At 40.3% G+C, this 21,202-nt stretch overlaps 1 protein-coding gene across 2 annotated transcripts in view; it reads left to right on the forward strand.

Moving 5' to 3' along the window:
• Positions 1-21,112, forward strand: part of lzts2a (leucine zipper, putative tumor suppressor 2a) — a 46,151-nt gene extending 25,039 nt beyond the window's left edge. For both annotated transcript variants that reach the window (XM_014987539.2, XM_014987541.2), the window contains 7 exons: positions 11,532-12,180; positions 14,023-14,676; positions 14,793-14,915; positions 15,271-15,417; positions 15,541-16,041; positions 16,592-16,696; positions 16,796-21,112. In XM_014987539.2, the coding sequence (XP_014843025.2) occupies positions 11,563-12,180; positions 14,023-14,676; positions 14,793-14,915; positions 15,271-15,417; positions 15,541-16,041; positions 16,592-16,696; positions 16,796-16,978 (2,331 nt within the window). In that variant the 5' untranslated portion in view covers positions 11,532-11,562 and the 3' untranslated portion in view covers positions 16,979-21,112. The remainder of the gene's footprint in view (positions 1-11,531; positions 12,181-14,022; positions 14,677-14,792; positions 14,916-15,270; positions 15,418-15,540; positions 16,042-16,591; positions 16,697-16,795) is intronic.
• The last annotated feature ends 90 nt before the right edge of the window (positions 21,113-21,202 follow it).

Here is a 21,202-nt window from a genome sequence, read left to right on the forward strand (position 1 = left end):
GAAGTTTTGCTTTCTCTCGCTCTCATGCAGCCTAAATAAATTGCAGATTTACTTTGACATGTTGTGCATTATAAAGATTGTAATAAAATAGTTGCTTATATATGTAATATTGAGTTATCTCCCCACATGAACAACTTTCACTTATAGATGTTTTTTTTGGATCTAGAACCGGATCTGGTAGTCTTGCTCTCTCGCTGTCTTGAAGCCGGAACGATGTCTCAACATGTCATAAAAACTGTTTCCTTTTTAAACACCTTAGTACAGATTTTGTGCTTCCTCTGACTTCAGTTTTATAAATTTCACTGATACTGAAAATTGCTGACAGTGTAGACAGTTACTGAATGAGGAATACTCCATTTTCTTTGTTTAGTAACTACTTAAGCCTATTAGGGCATAGGTATGGTGCTTTCACTAATAAGGAAAAAGACAAAAAAAATGGACTTTCTGATCAGGAAAGACATGTCAATCTGATGCCCCATTTACACAGAACATATTTTCAGTGACCCTGTAATATTTTAAGTGTCTCCAGTGACGTTACAAGCAATGCATCTTCATACTAATTATAAAGAATCAAATAAAATGAACCTGCTTTCAGGCTCCGTCCTTTGTTTTCCAGTAATTCCCCTAAACTCGGCTCATAGTTATGTAAAACGTTCATTTGAGGCGCATAAGAAGCGCTGATCGTGTGCGACAGAAACACTGGAAGATTGAGTCGTCAGAGGATTAGAAGTTGGTCTGGTTCAGTTTGCTGAACGGGTATTTTCTGTGCCAATGTGCCTTCACGCCATCTTTCCCAAGCTTACAGCGCGCGGACAGTATGTCTGAATACATCTGCACATGTGCAACTTTGCAATGTCAGTTATTTTCTCTGAGGAGTGGATGTGAATTATACATCCAGGCTGGCACAGTTATGGTGTGGTTTTGCTGCTTATGTAATAGCTGCTGTGGAAGTAATTTGCCTTTCTGTACTAAGCAGCACTTTGGTGTGCGTCTGCAGCATTGTGTGCGTTCTGATCCAACTCCGATAAGTGACTTCAAGTCGGACCTGCGGTGGCTTTTGTTAAATGTCGCCCCGACTTTGTTTCAAATCTCATAGCCATTCTCCTTCTCACTTTCAAAAATGAGTGCTACATCTTCAGTCTGCCTGATTATGTTAATCAAAAAAAGTGGTTGCTTTCAGTTTCAGGAAAGCAGATCCTTTCTCTCTGCTCTGGCCTCTGCTAATGTGAAACAATAGCCTTCCTTTATTCGCTGAGCCTTTTGGGGGGAGGAAGGAAAGCTTAAGAGGGAAAACTGTATTCTTCTCTCCTCTTTTAGGACAATGAGAAGTTAGAACCACTTTAGTGCTTGGATTTACTCCAACAAACCCCATGTTGGGACCACATTTACTCTGATAAGTAATCATACCTTCGCCCCTAGTTGTGTGCTAAATCAAATCGATCCTTGCAAACAGTAGCCCGTTGGCCACACTGATCTCTGTTTCTATGCCACTGGCATTCTTGGTATTTCCACTGTCCGTGGTTTCGACCACTGACCACTGCTGGATAATTTGGCTGGAAAGCCTCCTGGAAAATTCAACAATTGGAGCAGAACAGGAATGTCAGCCATGGTTCTCTTTTTCCCACAGCTGCATCATCAGTTCCGTCCAGTGCCAGCTGATATTGGAACCACAGAGAGCCGACTGATATATTTTCACGCATTTTTTTGGTGCCAATTGAAATATGCTTATAAATTACACTGCATGACAAAATGCTGATTAGCGACATGTCTTTTTGATCATAAATGTCCAAGGTGAACCGATATCTTTTAAAAAATGTTGATGATCTATTATTCATAAAAACAATTTCATTTACTTACATCACAAATCACATCACATCTTCTTATCAAGATGTGATGTGTAATAGTTGTAAGATGAGTTGGAACATTATTAAAGATAGCTACTGCAGCAATAAATTGTATTTTGCACTTTGGGCTCTTTGTACGAGTGCTTCACAAACGGTTTTAGTCAATAGTATTTCTCACCCATTCAAATAATATATATATATATTTTGTATTCTAATCATTTCAAAGCCCACAGGTGTATAAATTTCACCACCCAGGGATGTGGGGTCCTTGAACAGACATTTCTGAGAGAATGGGTCGCTCTCAGGGGTCCAGTACATTTCAGCATGGTACATTGATAGGATGCCACTTGCACAATAATTCAAATCATTGGTAGAATTTCCTCGCTACCAAATATTTCTCAGTGATCTGTCAGTGGTTTCATAAGAAAGTGCGAGCATTTAGAAATGACAGTGGCTCAGCCAAAAGGTGATAAGCCACTTAAAATCACAGAGCTGGATCAATGGATGTTGATGCGCATTGTGCGTTGAAGTCAGCAATATTTTTGCAGAGTCAATAAGACCTTCAAGCTCCATGAGGCTGACAGATAATCTCTAGAACAAGGTGTAGAGAGCTTCAAGAGACGGGTGTCTGTGACCTAGCAGCTTTGTCCAAGCCTTACATCATCAGGTTTAAATGGATGTAGTGGTGGAAAGCACACCATCATTGGACTCTTTAGCAATGGAGTCATGTTTTCTGGAGTGATGAACTACGTGTCTGTGACTGGCAATCCAATGTTCAAGTCTTGATAGATGTAAAGTTTGGTGCAGAGGGGATAGTATTGTGCTGTTTCTCAGGCGTTGAGCTTATTTCCAGAGATAGCCACCCTTAATGGTTTAGCATACCAATACATTTTGGACAAATTCATGATCCCGACTTTGTGGGAATAATTTAGGAATGATGCCTTCCTGTTTCTGTATGACCGTTTGGCATTGCATAATGTTTGAATGAATGAGTTTGATGGGAAAGAAATGAACTGGTCTGCAAACTCAAGACCTTGTTTGGTTTGAGTGGGGGGAAGTGGGCTGTAAATTTTGTTGCTTGATGCTGATTTCTGCCCTTAGTGCGACGTCACAGACAACAGCAACTGCAGAAAGTTTAAATAAAAGAACCAAAGGTGTTTGACCCAATAGAACGCCTTTGTGTTTAATTAAAGTGGAGACCATAAGCCGGGTATTTTCATCCAGTGGTTATCATGGTTTTGCATGCTTCTATGTTTGATTAACCATTGGGATCAAAATTCAAAGCTCACGCAGATCATAACTTGACTCAAACTTGACTTTAATGAAATTTTAATTTGTCTGTATGATTGGATTGATTTGATTAGACTTTTCTCTACATAAATGACGTCAGTTTGTCTTATGAATGCCATGACACAATTGTTGTGAACTAGAAGTTTATAAATATACTGAATTAAATTAGAAAACTTTAAGCACAATGTGATTAGTTAATGTAGCCATCTGAACTTATGAAAATGCCAGTGTCATCAGAGAGGCTGATGATAGTACTTCAGCTCAAAAAAATGGTTTCCCAGGAGCTGTGCGAAAAATGTAGATGATCAACCGAAGACTGATCCATCTCTCTGGTCATATTCCAGATCTTTACTGTATATTTTCCTTTTTATTCAGGAGTTTACTTTTAGATCCTTTTCATCCGCTGGAGATGTGTGTAAAGGAAAAACAGATTCGGGTCGGTCCATTCTCACTTTCAGATTGAAGCCAGATGCTTTGAGATGTTAGGGAACCAACCTGTCTGCTGTTACACAAAACACATTCATTCACCTATTCACTCCCACTTTTCCTTCCTTCCTTTTTCCATTCTTCATGTCTCGCTATCTCATTTCACCCCGTACATAAAAATTGTGGGCCTCCAGTGCCATGGCAACGCTTCCAAACAGAGGGAAAGGCTCGAGTCTGCAGCAACAGCAAGTTGGTTGTAAAAGAAGAGATGCAAGGGAAAGAAAAAAAAAAACTAAAAAAAAGAGGACCTGCTGCCAAATACCTCTGTATAAACTTCTTTGTAGAGAGCTAATTTGTTTCATAACAACAGAAAAAGCAGCTTTTTTAAAATCATAGTTCTGTAGTAGTCAGGGCACAAACACATTTTGGTTCAAAGTTACAATGTCAACAATGCTATCCATGAGGAGCCCTCTGATGTGATTGGTTACACAAACGTAGTGCGACCTTAAAGCTGTCCCGTGTGGGGGTAGGTGAGAATGAGCGACCAAAGACAGTCATTGTGTTGGAATGGAGGCACAATATAACCTCAGGCCCTTTGGCAAAACTTTAAAAGAGCTCAGCGTTTTCAGTGGAGCTGGTTGTCTCAATGCGGTGCGGCTCTCTTGTGTCTGAAATCTGATGTTGGAGATTTTGTAAGTTGATGTGTCACAAATAAATGGGAGCATAAACAGGGTGTGGACACATCACCGTTCTGAGCTAATGTGTGTGGGGGTGTGGGGGTGTGTGTGTGTGTGTGTGTGTGTGTGTGTGTGTGTGTGTGTGTGTGTCGGTGTCTTGCTGCCAAGCTTCTATTGTGGATTCTTCTTTGTTTGCAGATGCCAAGCATTATTCCAGCTTCAGTTTACTGCTTAGGTTTTGCTGGGCTCAACTCTCACAATTTAACCTTTTTTTTTTTTTTTTTGCATTGATCTATATTAGTAAAAGCCAATCAGAAATTCTGCTGATATAAAACAACCTCTTCACTAAACATAGATAGATGACTTTGTAGACTTTAATTTTACTTTTAAGGGACTGTTCCTCCCCCCCCAAAAAAACTGTGTAATGACCAGGTATTTTAGCCAAATAGCTGTGAACTGACCAATTACATCCTTTTTCATGGTTCAAGGATTTCTGATACTCTATTAACGAGTTAATTTTTTCCTAACTTCATAGTTACTTCAGTGGCAGTGTGTCACAGTTCAGGTATAAGCAGATGGAAATCTAGTCACATAGGGCTGAGAAGACAAGATGCCGAAAGAATAAGGGGGTGAAAAACTAAAGGAGAGTGGCAGGAGAGGAGAAGGGCAGTAATCCACCTCAGGAAATGTGGAAGAGGATACATGACAAGTAAACAGGAAAGTAGGAAGGAAGTGGGAAACTCCTAAAATACGACTTAAGAAAAACATCACCTTTGCCACTGATTGAACTTCTGTGAAGATGATGTTCACATGTATTTAGGCATTTGTCTTCATTGGAAAGTGACCTAAAGCATCACTGCACCAGATGTAGATTAAGCAATAAAAAATGTAATGAGCAGAAAACATTTTTACCCGATTAAATGTCATTTACAACCACCAGATATTTTATTTTTTCTCTAAACAATGAGATGATGTCGTGCTGTTTCTTATTTCACGATTCAAATCTTGGCACGTTTAAAAACCTGTAAAATTAATTGTAGTTAGCGAACCATTGAATCGTTTCACATACCCAACTTTGTATGCCGGATTTGCCAAAACAGAATTTACCAATAAAGGCAGTCGAGACTGACAAATTAAACTGCAAACAAGATAAACTGAAGATGCCAGAAAAATGCTTTGAGAACCTGAACAGTTGGTTCAGGCAGGCTGTGGGTCTCTGCCAGGGTTTTCTCATCAATCAAACACGTTCTCTCTGCTCTGAGCAAATACTTTCCAGTACTTATTAACTTGCACAGGTTAACTGTTCACTTGTAGGTGAACAAATTTCAGTGTTTTCCAGCTCTGGATGAAAAGAAGAGAAATTTATATTTCCAAGCTTTTTTTTTTTTTTTCATATTTTCTTGTTTCATCACAAACTGTGGTTTTTGCGTTTTCCATCTTTTAAAGCCTCTGCAACGACATTGACAGTAAATTTGTTATGAACCCTTTTTAAAAAAGTAATTTGGAAAAGCATCAAACTTTGAAATCAGTATTACGTGTGATCCCTGCCCTGCTTGCTGGTTCATTATTGAATAAGACCCGTTCACATGAAGGGCCTCTGTCTTTATTATGCAACTCTTAAAACCACAATTCATATTTTTTTTCTTCTGGTTAAAGGATATAAAAGGGGAATAAATGAGGAAAAAAGACTTAAATAGCAAAATTACTCCTGAAGCTGACGTAACATTTTCTCATATTGAGGAATTAGTACAACAGATGGTGTTTCTGTCCACATTTACTGTCTTAAGGTTCTCAAACTGGATTACAAATGCCTGATTTCTCCAAGCTCTTGTTGTGAAATCCCCTCAACCTCTCCATCAGTCACCCCCTTTCCACCTGCCTTTGTTTCATCACCTCTAAAATGCCTTTTATTTCCTCCACTTTTCTCTCCATTCTCACGTCTCCGACTCTGTCCAGAGCCCAGCAGAGTCTCAGCTCAGAGGTTGCGTGCGATTGCAAATGGGGGAATCCACTGCAGGGGAATAATACACTTCCTCTTTTGGCATTTTTAACAGACTTATCATAACAGGATTATTTCCTCCCTGTTGCAGGACCTCCTTCTCCATCTTGTTAGAAAGGTACCTGGAAACTTATTATTCTGGCCCAGTTGATGCGAAGGATAAACTCAAGCACAATATGATCTGGTGCAGTTTTAGTCTGTCAGTAAATGCAATGCATTAGGTTATACGTCTTATGGATTTAGATTTAAGTTCCCTGTGTTGGCCCCTGACAAATCAGTTTATTTCTAAATGTTTCAGTGTCAGAAAAATGTTCATGAAGTGGAAATTTTCTCTATATTTAGTGGTGATTAAAGCTTGTTTTTCCCTCTTCCCATCTTGTGCTGTTGACTGGAGAAGAAGATGCATCCGCGGAGGAACGAGTGATGGGAACATAAAGTATTTTCACTTTCTCAGAGGAATGTATCAACAAAGAAAGATGGAGGGGGGGTGGGCTTCACTAACCTAAAGAAACAGCCCAGTGAGGAACATGAGAGGGGGATATTAGCCTTTGAGATTTGTTGCCGTAGTAGCCAGAACAATATTCCCTCCAGTGGAGGTCATGAGGTTGTGGAGGATGAAATCAAACCAGTTCCCTGCAACTCATCAGGAGGTCACAGGGTAACAGCTTAGGGGGGGGGGCATGGTTGATGGTTGCAGGGGGTTGTTAATTCTATTATCCTTGGCCAAGAGGTCCTTGTCAGGGCTTGAAGTGGAGAAGGAGGACGAGGAGGAGGCAGCGGCTGCATAAAAGGTAACAGGAGGCTGTGAGCTCTGACTATTTTGGCATTGAAAGTGATCACATACCACAAATATCTTTATCTCCTTGACTCATGTGGACTCACAGAATCGGTGTCCTCCCTTTACCAACCCCCCCCCCCCCCACTTTCTGCATTTGAAGTCGTCTCTTCAGAGTTTAGTGAGTGTTGAGTGGACTGGCAGAAACCAACTGAGTAGTTATTTACAGATTACTTACCCAACATAGTAATTTTTTTTTTTTAATTACAGATTATTTGGATTTCCACTCACCACAACATTTTTGATGTTTTTAATGTAACATCCAGTATGTGTTTATCTAATGTGACATTGTCTCTGGATAAAAAGTTCAATGGTTTTTTATGAAAAATGTTACCATACTGCATTAATCTGTTATTTTTAGATGTGGGAAATGGATATGTCACAGTTATGTTAAGGCATTACCAAAGGTAAAAGTTCGTAACCTGTGTATTTTTTTTAATCCTCTTAGCAGATGATCTGCCCTATTCATCAGTCAGATTTCTCAGAAGTTTTAAATATTTGTGCACCACAATCCCGTGTGGGCTACAGAACCAGCGAAATCTTTCTTTTTAAAGTCTTATTTGCCATTGGTGGAGAATGCAAAATCTTCATATAAATAACTACATCGTTTGTGCAACACTACGGTTAGATTTTAGAAAATATGTTGAGATATTTGTGGTGCCGTCTTCATTTTTGAAACCTAGCATCAGCGCTCCTAAAATGCAACTTTTGTCACACCAGTTATTTACTAACTTGAATTTTACTTGCCTGCTTGTAAGAAAATCTTAGCTCAGCGGTCTTGCAGATGCGTGTCCTTCCAGTCCTCCAGGGCAACAAACACTGATGATATAGAGTCTTCAGATGGAGAGCTCAGCCTGCTGCAGCTCTTTGTATTTATATTATCTGCTCGTGTTCCTGTCCCTAAAAATAGTTTCACTGAGGCTATTGTTGGTTTCTTCAAAGCTGTTTTGATGGGTGTGAGCAGTGTAACTGCGAGAAAAAAAAGTGACTGAAATTCAAAACTGCAAATTTAGATGAGTGCTTGCAGTAATAGATGAGGACTTTTAGAAAAATCAAAAACTGATGGTGGTATTGTGATTCACCCCACCGTCCCTGATCCGTGTTTCCAAACACATGCCCTGCACTTTAGCATCTTTAATGTGCCGTTAGCATTTTTAGTGTGGATGGCGTTTCAAAAACAGTCCCTCTCTTGAATGCTGGCCCCCCCAGCATTTTATAGGCCGATGATTGACTTAAAATAGGTTTTGCGCACGAATTGACTACAAACTACATCTCCCACAATGCATTCCGATTGTTACCAGCCAAAAATTACGGCTTCTCGCCACTAGAGAGCGGCAGAGTCACCTCAAGCTGCTTATTAATTTTCCAAGCGAATAAAACTGAGACATCGATAAGCTAACATCAAAACGTCCAAGAAAAGAAAAATCGATTTACAAGTAAGACTATGAATGAAGAGGTGTGTGAGTTGGTGTCAGGGCGGCAGGTCGCGCTAGACTTTTTTTGTTATTCTTTATCATGACCAACAACATAAAAAAAAAAAAAATCGGTCATGTACTATTTTTATCCGTGAAATTACAATCATCGGCTATTTAGTCGCATTTTATGCGGTTTAATTGATGGGATTAAATGCGGATCTGTGATGGGATCCGTGAATCCAGATCCCATCACAGATTAAGCTAATACATGTATCTACATTTTCTCGTAGTGACAAAAACCACCCCAATAACTTTTAATAAATTAAATTAAGTGACTTTACTTAAATTAGCATCACTTCACCGGCTGGGGTCTGAACAACTTCCTCCTGGTTCCCATCTGCAGAAAAATCTGCGCTAATTCATCAGTCAGTTGGATCTGTCTGATCCAAACAGACCAACTGAACTCTGAGTGTTTTACCCTGAGCGGTCCGGTGTGCGCTTCTACCAGGATTTTTTTTTTTTTAATTTTTTGCGTGGTTTCGCTTCTCCGAAACGGACAGATGTTACGTCTGCAGCTCCTCCAGAGCGCCGCTCTCCTGGGTAACGAGCACCAAGAAGGCTCCATTTTTTAAATCGGTTTCTTTCTAATTCCGCAGTGGTTGAGCAGGGGACTGCGCATGTTACACTCTAATTAACTTTTGCATCGTCATTTATTTCCTCAAGATAAACTCAAATGGATTAACACAACTTTAGTTTTCTCTGGTCTGTAATGGAGACTTAAATTTAACTCGTCATTTCAACCAAAGGTTTGTAATGCGCTTCCTAGCCATTTGTAAGTATTGATTTTATGGACTGAACAGACAGAAACATTTACCATTTTGAAATGTTAATTTTATTTTTGAACCCTTATTTAGAAGTGTTGATTTTATTTTTGAACCATTTTTAATTTTGAAGTGTTGATTGTCTGAAAGACCTTACACATGAATTGCCCCATACGGGGTTTGAACCGATGACCTCAGCATTACCAGCACGGTGCTCTAACCCGCTGAGCTAACTCACCTACCTTACAAACTGTTGAGTCTCCATGGATTTAAGACGAACTTACATGATCCTAAAACAATGAAGATTTGATAAAAGTGCTTATATTCTGTTTTTCAAAACAACATACATAATATTTTATTTTCCAGAGATTTTGTATTTTGAAGTGTTGATTGTATTTTTGAACCATTATTTATTTTGAAGTGTTGATTGTATTTCACAGATATTTTTTATTTTAATGTGTTAATTTTATTTTTGAACCATTTTTTATTTGTAAGTATTGATTTTATTTTATAGCCATTTAGCCAAGTCTCTGTAGAACCATTTCTCTCTGCTAATGACATCTTCAATACAATTTTTTGATCCCAGGCTTAGTTTATGGACTGTAATGTGAAATTAGGCACAAGTATAAGTCTGACAGTTTGTTCAAGTTTCTGTGCTCTCTGAGAGGATCTGTAAGTATTTGACATTGTTCCATGCCCATCGTTGACGTTAGTCTCTGACAAAATGTGGATCATCTACCAGGAACACTGCAAAGAGCATGAGTTTCTGTAGTGTAGTGGTTATCACACTCGCTTCACATGCAAAAGGTCTCTGGTTCAAAACCAGACAGAAACAGATTTTGCATGTTCTATTCATCACAGGTGTTTACTAAAGGCCAACAAGGGTTCTGTGGTGTCATGGTCTGTACTCTGAATCCAGGCATCTGAGTGCAAACTTCAGTTGACATTTTCATGTTGCATCTCACATCATCAACTTTGGAACCTCAAACTGAAACAAAGCAACGAAGTTCAGTTCCTGTAGTGTAGTGGTTATGGCATTTGCATCACACGCAAAAGGTCTCTGGTTCAAAACCAGACAGAAATGGTTTTTGTTGGTTATGCACCTCTTGGGGTGCAGTGAGACAACAAGAGCCTTCCTCTTTTGTGATGGTTCATTTGCCAATCGACTTCAATGTAGGCTCCTTTGAAATCGAAGCTACTTTACTTCAATTACCAATTGGCAGTTCTATGGCGTAATGCACATGTGTCAAACTCAAGGCCCGCCGGCCACATGTGGCCCCCGAGCATTTTATAGGCCATGGAAACTCAAATGCAATATTTAAAACTTCAATTTATTTTTAACATTGTATTTTCATACATTTATGCTAGGGGTGCCCAAGTCTAGTTTTCCAGAGCTACCATCTGCAACTTTAGATGGATTCCTTCTCTAACACACCTGGACCATTGACTCATTATAAGCCTCTACAGACCTGAATGAGGGAAGTCAACCTTTTGTCTGGGGTGTTTTAGCAGGGATGCACTCCTGATTTGTACCGTCAATGTGACCCGTTGAGGGTGGCCAATATGCTGAAGTGGCCCTCGGTGAAATTGAGTTTGACACCCCTGATATAGAGGTTGTGAATTAAAGGATTGCTGTTTAAACAATTTAGAAATAAAATCCCAGGTTTTTTTACTCTAACTCGTTCTAGGAATGTTCATCCAAATTAAAAGTAGTTCTTTCCGGAACTTTCTTGGACACAAACATTGTTTATCTTGCCATTTTAGTGCCCATGCATACAAATTCTTGCAGGTTTGTCAATTCGATTAATATCTAAATGAAAATCAATGGAAAAGTTCTCAATTTATCAGTAAGATGCTGACAGTTCACTCCATCCCTTGGGATCTTGCCATTCAGTGTGGATTTCATTCCTCCTCATATTTTTCTGGCTCCAAACTCACAATTTTTTCCGTTTATGACTCGATCGGTTGTAATGTTTTTTGTCGGCTGTTTTGCAGGAATGATCAGAAAAAGGTTGTGACTCATCTGGGCCAAATTCTAACTCCTTTAGTAATATAAGGACCCACATACTGGCTTTGATGCCATTGAAACAGAAAATATTCTAAATAAAGGCTTAAGATGACCTATTTACGCGAATACAGTCCTGTTGCAAACCATGTCTCAGGGTTAGTTTTCTTCTACTTAAAGCACGTGACTGTAATATCTTTGTTTCTTCTCTCCTGTCAGTGTGCTGTTTGTCTGATGCGGTCAGGCTGCCATGGCTCTGGTCCAGGCACTCCCTGTGAGTGACCATCCCAATCCAGGTCTTGACCTCCACCAGTGCCGGCCACTGTCACGCCACTCCCCCTCGGACCCCTGCTCCGGTCCTTGTGGGGCCTGCAGCGCCGACGCAGCCATGGGTTCAGTCAGCAGTCTCATATCAGGCAGGACGTATCAAGAGAGGCACTGCAGGGCTGGCAGCGAATTCGCCAACAAACCACGTCGCTCCACGCCGGCCACCAGCTGCTTCCGGCTGCAGGACAAAAGCCTCCGCAGCGGGAGCTCCCTGGAGCAGCTGCTGGTCAACAGCAACCACACACAGCCTCAAGCCCAGGTTCTCCCTCCGCCACTGCCCACCAAAAAGCATCCACGACCTGGAAACTCTGCCTGTGCAGGTGGGGGTGGAATGGCTGCTGGAGCAGCCGGAGGTGGAACCAATGCAAACTTTGGATACGTAAGCGAAGAGGCGGTTGTCGGAGACTGGAACGACAACCTGGTGCTGACCGTCGCCAGTCCCTGCAGCGACCCGGAGGACCAAAAGGACAACGGGACTGTGAACGGCAACATCGGCGGGCCTCCTCCCAAACTCGTCCCCGTGTCTGGACAGCTGGAGAAGGTGAGGAGATGATGAGATATTTGGATTCAACAAAGGTCAAACTGTTTAGTTTTTATTTGTTTTTAAATCTGTTGAAAGGAAATTTTAACAAATTAAACTGAATGAAATATGTGTTGCTTAATGTATTTAGTAACCAGCCTTAAAAATATAATACTGCACTGTGCTTCAAAAATAAGTTGTTGTTTTTTTCTTTTCTTTGCTCTTTTCATCTAAAAAATACTCCACTTTTGACTTATCTGCAGATTTCTGGTGTTTCCACTTGATCTTTATTAGACTGCTGACAGACAATGTTCTTGGAGACCTGCTATTTATACCATCATTTTTCAGACTTTGCAGAATATGAAACATAATGCCAGAGGATATCTTTGATGGTCAATAACTTATAAAGAGGGGCCAATAATGGTCTTAAATTTCCTCCATCCATACACACTGTCCCACTGTGAAAAGGTGGAGTCCAAACTCATGGAATATAAATTTACACCATTTTCAGAGTGATAAACACCAACCAGACCTAAAGTATTTCAGATTATATTAAAAATCCTTTTTTTTTTTTTCTTTTTTTTACAGAACCGTTGTAGAAACAGCACTGCTATAATCATAATGGCTGGTTATCAGGTTATGTTTTACTACGGAGCCAGGAATTTCTTGATCAATTAGAGTATTGTCATTATTACCCCGTGCCTATGTCCGAGTTTAACATAGAGAAATCAAGAATAAGTACAATAAGTAAATATATTTTTAAAGAAATATCATATTTACAGTCTAACACATACATAAACAAGAAGATAACTGAAAAGGTTAATTGAAAATCATTCTTTTCTTTAAGTGGAAAACTGTCATTTCTTGATTTTTTTTTTCCATTCACTTAAAATATTCTGTTGACACATTTATTTCAGTATTTGTTTTTGGTTATGACAGTTTTGATCTACCGCATGTCAGAACATCTTAGACTGTTACTAAGTGGAACACCGCAGTGTGATGTTAAGATGGTTTTATTTTTGTCCAGACGCATTTGAAGCAAAGTGATTATATGCAAAGTGACCGATTACTGAACCGGAAATCTTTATTTGACTATCAGCACGACACTAAATCCCTCTCTGTGCTGTAAGCACTGAGACCTCTGTCCTTTTAAAGGACAACGTTACAGCTCAGTTACAGCTCGGGATTACGTGATCGGACACTTAATGTTTTTTTTTTTTTCAGTCTGATTTCGCCTATCTTTAGATTCTATTCATAAGAAAGTCTGAAGTTATTTAATTAGCTCATTTCCATCGATCCGTTGAGCCAGACCAGCTCAGATGGATCAGTTGACTCACCTTGCAGACGCTTTACGATCGGTGTCAGAAATCACTTACGTCTATCGACGTATCTAATGAACCTTAAGGAACATCATTAAAAAATGCTTACAGAACAGAAGAAGCTTTCTGTGTCATCTCTACTGGACCTTCACTCTCTTACTTCTTTGACCTTTAATCAAATGTCCTCTCTTCTTACTCCATCTATTTATTTACGTTCGATAAGAATGTCAGTATAGTGAAGTCTGTAGGCAGGCTATTCTGACGGCGGTGCCAGGTCAGAATATACAGCAGTGCCTATAAAAGTATACTCATTAAAATTTTCCATATCACATTATTGCTACAGCTTTTATGTTTGTGTTGTGTAGTGCTATTTATTTCATCTAGATTATCTGTAATGTAATATGTAATCGTTCTTCAGTAGCAAAACAGGAATAGATGGGGTTAATTTTTGTTTTTGCAAAATAAGTAATGCATAAGTAAAGTAGTGCAGATTAGTTTTTTGTAAGTCAGAAATGATCAATTGTTTTATTTTCTTCCCTTTCAGAACATGGAGAAAGTCTTGATTCGTCCCACGGCTTTCAAACCTGTCGTCCCCAAGAACCGTCACTCGGTGCAGTACCTGTCTCCGCGGCCAGGAGGCAGCGGTCTGTCCGAGAGCCAGGCCAGCCTGAACCTCCTGTTGCCCCTCGCCGCCCCCAATGGCACGAGCAGCACAAACGGCAACGTTTGCAGCTCCATCTCCGAGGGGAAAACCAACTCGTGCGGAGGCCGTAACGCTCGCAGCAGCCAGTCCTGCTCCATGTCCGACTCGGGGAGGAACTCCCTCTCCAGCCTCCCCACCCACAGCAGCACGGGCTACAGTTTGGCCCCCAGCGAGGGATCCAGCTCGGGGTCTGGTTCCGGGGGCTCGGTGGAGCCGGTGTCGGCTCTGGTTCGCAACACTTCAGGGGGAAGCGGTGGCCACGGTCACAGCAATTCGGACAGCGGACGATCCTCCTTCAGCAAAAGCACAGGCTCGGGGTCGCTGAGCGGGCGCGGGCAGCCCCTCTCCGACAGCGGGTCCTGTGGGCACTCGCCGCCGCCTGTGGAGGGATACGAAGTGGTGGTGAAGGAGCTGGAGGAGAAGCTGAGGGAGCGAGACCTGGAGCTCCAACAGCTCCGGGAAAACCTGGATGAGAACGAGGCGGCCATCTGCCAGGTGGGGCGCCGCCATCCCCGTCGCACGAACAAAACTCGTTTAAAATGTCAAATAAAGCCTTTTATGTCGACGCCGGTTCAGAAAACCGTCTCACTCGTGCCTTTTTGCGTTGGAAGGTGTATGAAGAGAAGCAGCGACGGTGTGAGAGAGAGATGGAGGAGTTGAGGCAGAGCTGTGCTGTCAAGATGAAACAGACGTCTCAGAAAGCTCAGAGAGCACAGCAGGTGCTGCAGTTACAGGTAAGTGAGACACAGAAACATTTCACGTCTTATGCAGCGCTTTGCAAAGCTACTCATGCCCCTTTTAGACTTTTCACGTTTTGTCACATTACAACCACAAACCTGAATGTATTTTATTAGGATTCTGTTTGCTCACCGATGATCTCTAACGACTTCAGAGCCGCGGGGGATTGTACATTTTGAAGTTCTGCAACTGAAATGTGTTTTCTAAACTTCAATAGTCTACAAAATATGCTCTTTGAAAAAAATGTCAGCCTTAAGTAACCTGACTACGTTGTCTTTTTGTCTCAGGGATTATAAACGTCATGTGAAAATTTGACCCTCGTATCCAACCTGCGTGTCTGCTCGTTCCCAGGTATTCCAGCTGCAGCAGGAGAAAAAGAAGCTGCAGGAGGATTTCTCATCCCTGCTGCAGGACAGAGAAACACTAGAAAGAAAGTGTGCCACCATCCAGAGGGAGCAGACGCAGCTGGGGCCCCGTCTGGAGGAGACAAAGTGGGAGGTGAGTCAGAATGTGACTTTGGAAAGGTCAGATTCTGAATCGCAGTGACTCTGAGTTCACTAGGAAACCTTTGCTGTATGTCTCTTTTTTTGTTGGTATAAGGCTTTTGTTGCTGTTCATCAGGTTTGTCAGAAGTCGGGAGAGATCTCGCTCCTGAAGCAGCAGCTGAAAGAAATCCAGTCTGAGCTCAGCCAGAAAGCGGGCGACATTGTGGTGCTCAAGGCCCAGCTCAGGGAAGCTCGCTCCGAGCTGCAAGCGAGCCAGGGCCGAACCCAGGAGGCCCAGACGGCCCTGCGGACGAGATCCCTGGAGCTGGAGGTCTGCGAGAACGAACTCCAAAGACGCAAGAGCGAAGCCGAGCTGCTGCGTGAGAAGGTCAGCCGTCTCGAGGACGAATCGGGTCGGATCCGCGACACGCTGTCCAATCACAGCGGGAACGCGCCCAAGAAGGGGCTCGGCGTGAGCCTGTCGTTTCAACAGGGAAGAGTTGTGATGGGAAGGGGAGGCCCCAGCCCCTGCATGTACCGTGATGGAGAGGACGGTTACCTGGTGTGGGGCGGAGAGAGCGACGAAGCCAAGGCTCAGAGGCAGAATGCAGAAACGCTAATGGGACTCAGACAGCAGGTACTTTTTTTAGATGTAAAAAAGGTGGAATTTTAATGAATATTTTAGCAAACTGCCTTTTGGATACAATTCAGTTTATTTTTAAAGCAAATGGGTCAAATTCTTAAAAAAAAAAAAAACATAAACAAAAACATCACAGGGTTTCCCGCAGAAAACTTGTTAAACCCGGTGCTCATGCGGGTCGAGCCACCCGCTGTGTTTTTGAGTTAGATGTTTAAAAATGTTTAAAGTTGACAGGAAATTTGTAAATATCATTTCATAGTTATGCATTTTTGGAAGATTAATACCTAAACACCAACTATAAAGTCAATCATTAAAAAACCAACTAATAAATGAACAATGCTAAGCCTGTATCAATCCCTAATAATTCAGTTATACATACACATTTTAATTTACACGTGACATTACAACACTCCTCAGCCTCAATGCTTTTGCTGACAAAGCAAAGCCTAAATAAACTATTTTCTGTTTGTTTTGTAAATCTATGCCTGTGCACCAACCACACGTTTCACCACTGAAACACAAAATAGATAATTTTTTTTTTTTCCAGGTGGATCGACTGAAAGCCGAGCTCATGTATGAGAGAAGAACTGGCGAGGAGCAGCGGTCACGTTTTGAGGAAGAGAGGAGGGTCTGGCACGAGGAGAAAGAGAAAGTAAAAAAAAAAAAAAAAAACTTAATTTAAATGAAAATCTGTTTCTTTTCTTTGTTTTACATTGTTCGTTGCTTCCTCACATATTTTATTTACACCCAGGTAATCCGCTACCAAAAGCAGCTGCAGCAGAACTACATCCAGATGTATCGCCGCAACCGTGATCTGGAGCGCGTGATGAGGGAGCTGAGTCTGGAGCTGGAGAACAGGGACATGGAGGACTACGAGGTCCGCAGCGGCAGCAACGACATCCACTTTGAGGAAATCACTGCCACTGAGATCTAGACACACACCCCCACGCACACGCATGGAATCCAGTGAAATGTGCACACACACACAACATGAAGAAAACTCACTAAAGTTCCTGAAGATGCAAACCAAACACTGAACTGTGGACCAAATGCTGTACTAGCTTCAATGTGGTGTTACATGGAGCGCAGACCGAGCTCTGAACACTGTTAAAAAGGGAACATCTCCCAAAGGTGCATTTGTTAGTCCGTGTTAACACAGATGCGCCTCACTAATTCATCTCCTGGCATCTCCTGCAGTGTTTCTATTAGGTTTTTACCTCTACAAAGCCAGCACAAAGACTGCATTCTTTCTGAGACCAAAAGCATTGAGGAGCCTGTCATTCTCAGAATATCTTCAAATCAGGGTATTTAAATTAAACAGGAACCTAAAGCAAAAACAATATATATATATATTAAATATTCCCTACAAAAAAATATCATGATCATGCACTTAAGCTTCTTGGCTGCTTGCAATATAAAACACCTGGCCACCAGCATGTACAGTATATTCAGGCGTCAACACAGCAGCTCAGTTAGCAGTGACCAATCTAAACGACGGCGCCGCAGAAAAAAATAAAAAAAATCTTCACAGCATTGACAGTTTAGATTCCTCATTTACCACCAACCTGTAAATAAGTTAGAAGACATGTTGTTGTAATTTAGGCATTTTGGCTGCAGTTTGTGTTATTACAGCACATGTGTGGTGATCAGAGTTTTCAGAGAGAAGCAACATAATAACTCAACTCTGCTCAGCTCACCGAGAGAAACGTTGGCATGATTTTTACCCAAGATTTCCAGTTCTCTTTTTGTATGGGATTATTCTGAAAAGTGATACCAACTAAGCTCGACTTTGATGTTTGAGCTCACAGTTTATTTACTTGTGGACATCTCACTCTGTTGCTTCCCACCAAGACTCCAGGATCCAATAAAAGCTAGTTTTTCACTTTGAACTCATGTTTTTTAGTCATACTGTGCCTCATAAAACTGGTTCAGACAATGCAGCGAGCCCGTATTTAGCTCGGGGGAAGAGGTGAAGTATGGCAGATATCAGCGGGGTTTATAAAGATTTCTCTTTTTTTTTCTTTGTTTTTCTCCCAGTTCCAACTTTCTGCTTCATTGTTAGCTATTTTTATCTATCTCAGCTATTAGCACCATGGTGAAACCAAATCCAAACCAGTATCAAAAGTGCAGGATTGCAATCTTGTGCGGCATCAAAGATTTACTACATGCCTGTAGTTTCTGTTTTGGATTTCTTTCTTTTCTCTGCGACTCCCACAGTGCAGGTCAAGAGTTTACACACACTCATTATCGGTGTGAATGTCACGCTAACTTAGTTCTTTTAATGATTCTTCGTTTAAACCGTTCTCTTTTTCAGGATTAAATAGTTTAAGCAAAAAACAATGCCTTAGGAAGAAAATATAATAATTGGTTCTGCAAATTTAAATTAATGTTTTGTTTAATCTGCACAGGTTCAAAGTTATACATAGACATTCAAATATGTATATACTTCCTTACTAATATTTAGATAAATGTCCCTTAGTGAGCTCCACTTCACTCCTGTTTTTTTTTTTGTTTTGTTTTGTTTTTGTTTTGTAATGACCAACAGGCTTTTTGCATAATTCTGGTTGGAGATATGATTACTGTCAATATAATTATAATTTATTTAATTTGGATTGTTTCCTCACTTATCAGCTTTTAAAGCCTCGTATATACACTTTCAGTAGAGTTGTGTTCTGGGTTGTATTGTTTCCCTACGTTTTATTATTCCTAAACCAGTTTTGTTGTGTTTTCGGGGATTGTAGTGACCAATAATTATAATAGTGATCGATAACTTAACAGCTGCCAATGACACAAGACATTTTTTTCGCTTCTAAATGTAATCAAGCCATTAATGTAACAGCTGGTGAATAACATAGGTTATTGTTCTAACATTTTAGGAAATTATTTTAAATATATATTAATAATATGCATAATATTATAATAGGGCTGTATTTCTTATGAATATTTTTTTACTCACCAGATGGGTGTATAAGTTGGCATAATAGTCACATTCATTTTTCAAGAAAGCACAATCTGCAGCACTCTTACCGAATGAAGGTCATGAGATTCTATTTGAGGATTATCTACAGAAAAATATTTATGTAGAATATAATTTGCTTAGCTGTATAGATTTATATATTAATGTATAAAGGAATATTAAATTAATTACTGTGAAATGCATTTAGCTCTCTTATTGGAATGCACCAAATCTCAAGAAATGAAAATTCTGTGAACTGTGTGAATTTTATTTACACAGTTCTTACATTTTCCAATAAGGTAATAACTAATTACATTGTGGACAAAACATTATCTTTTGGCTTTTTTACATTTTGAAAACATTCCATTATTTGCTCACCTTGAGGAACGTTTTATAAGATGAGACAAAGGCTGAGCTGTTTGACCACAATCACAAAAGGCGTGAATTGAATTTCCAAGGTTTGACCCAGAAGGACATTGATCCTGAACTTAAATCAGAACTGATTTTGGAATGGATCAACCAGTGTAGCATTTAAACTTATCTTACAAAAACATATCTTGTTTTTGTAAGATTTATGGAAGCGATTATCATAAAAATCATCCCACCACACCAAAAATAATGTTTTCAATGAATCAGTGACACAGTAAAACTTTCATGCTCATGATGAGTGTATGTAAACTTCAGCACTGTTTTAGTTTCCTAGATATCAGTACTAGTGAAGCCCCCCCAAAAAAACCATGTTTAAAAGTCATTTGTGTTCCTGATACTTGGCTTAATTATTTTCACTGAATGCTAAAGAAGATGGAAGCGGCGCATTCGCAGGTCTTTGTTTGCGGGTCTTTGTTTGCAGGCCCTTTCGGAAGAAGCTGGCTCAGGTGAAGTGAGGGTTTGCAGAGGTGCTTGCTCCTGCAGCGTTCAAAGCCAGCAGGCTTTTTCATGGAGCGCGGAAACATTCTCACAGTAAATGCAGGGCTGTGTGTGACACTGAGCATAGAGATATAGGGCTGCTGAGAACTTTTATTTTGCAAAGAGTCTATATTAAGGAATAATATAGTATTGATACATGGGAATCTTATATAATGGAGGAAAAGTTGTATATTTTTTATATATATGTAGCACCTGGGTATATTTTGCTGTAATACTGGTGTGGATTGATGTCGATCATATGCCAATGTTCCAGTTGATGAATGAGTTGCAAACGGAAGCATCTGCAGAGAGAAACGCGTGCACCTAATACTGTAATGCATGACAAGTTAATGTTTACATTATATAATCTGTGTTGAAAAATCTTGCATTCTGATGAGCGAGCTTGCTGAAAAGCAGGGCATGAAACCGAAGGGAGTTTCCTTTTTATGCGTTCCTGCTCATCTTTGCCTTTTTTCCCTCACTACTCTGAGCTGTCTTTAAGTTGATTTCCAGTGTCATACTAGTCACGACCTCCCTTTTGCGTTTTGTCACGCCATTTGCTTAGAAGACAAATGAGATTGTTGTTATTTTGAAAGATGGACTTGTGATTGCAAGCCTAGAACGTTTTATTTTAGTCATATTTCCGTACGTTGCACGTTATCGCCACTTTCATTGGGGATCATGAAATAGTCTAGAGCATTAAGCACTGCGTATACATTCCTATGGGAAGTAGCTCAGTTCTGCCACATTCACTGTAACTAGACGTAGACTGTTAATCAGCACATCTGCACAGCAACAAGCACAGGATGCTTCTGACTCACATGCTTAGACGTTTTCTCATATCTCGGCTTCAAAGTAACATGACTATCTTCTGTGTAAATATGTAAAACACCAAGCAGTATAACAGAGTGTCAACGTCTTTTATTTAGACAAAATATCTATTTCCAATGTAGCCACTGTGACTAGACCAAAGCAACGTAACATTTCTCTTTGTTTTTTGGAGTTTGGTTTTTTTGTTGTTTTTACCTTTTTCTTTTTCTTTTTGCATTTTTCATCCTTTTGAGAGCATTCTTTTTGTATTTCTACTTTCTGTGTGTTGTCATTAATTCATAAAGTATGTAGCTGTTTGTGTATATTTTTATGTGTACAATACATGTACAAATTACAGTGTTTTTAATTAAAGAGCAAGTGGTCACACCGTAAAAATGACTGGAGTAATTGTTTTTGTTACCTGGAAAACAAACAAAACGCATAAAGCGTCCTAAATATGCCTTAAAGTCTGCCGTATAGTTGTGC

This window comes from Poecilia mexicana, unplaced genomic scaffold, assembly GCF_051168715.1.
Source record: "Poecilia mexicana isolate PSO_F unplaced genomic scaffold, ASM5116871v1 scaffold_15, whole genome shotgun sequence".
NCBI lineage: Eukaryota > Metazoa > Chordata > Actinopteri > Cyprinodontiformes > Poeciliidae > Poecilia > Poecilia mexicana.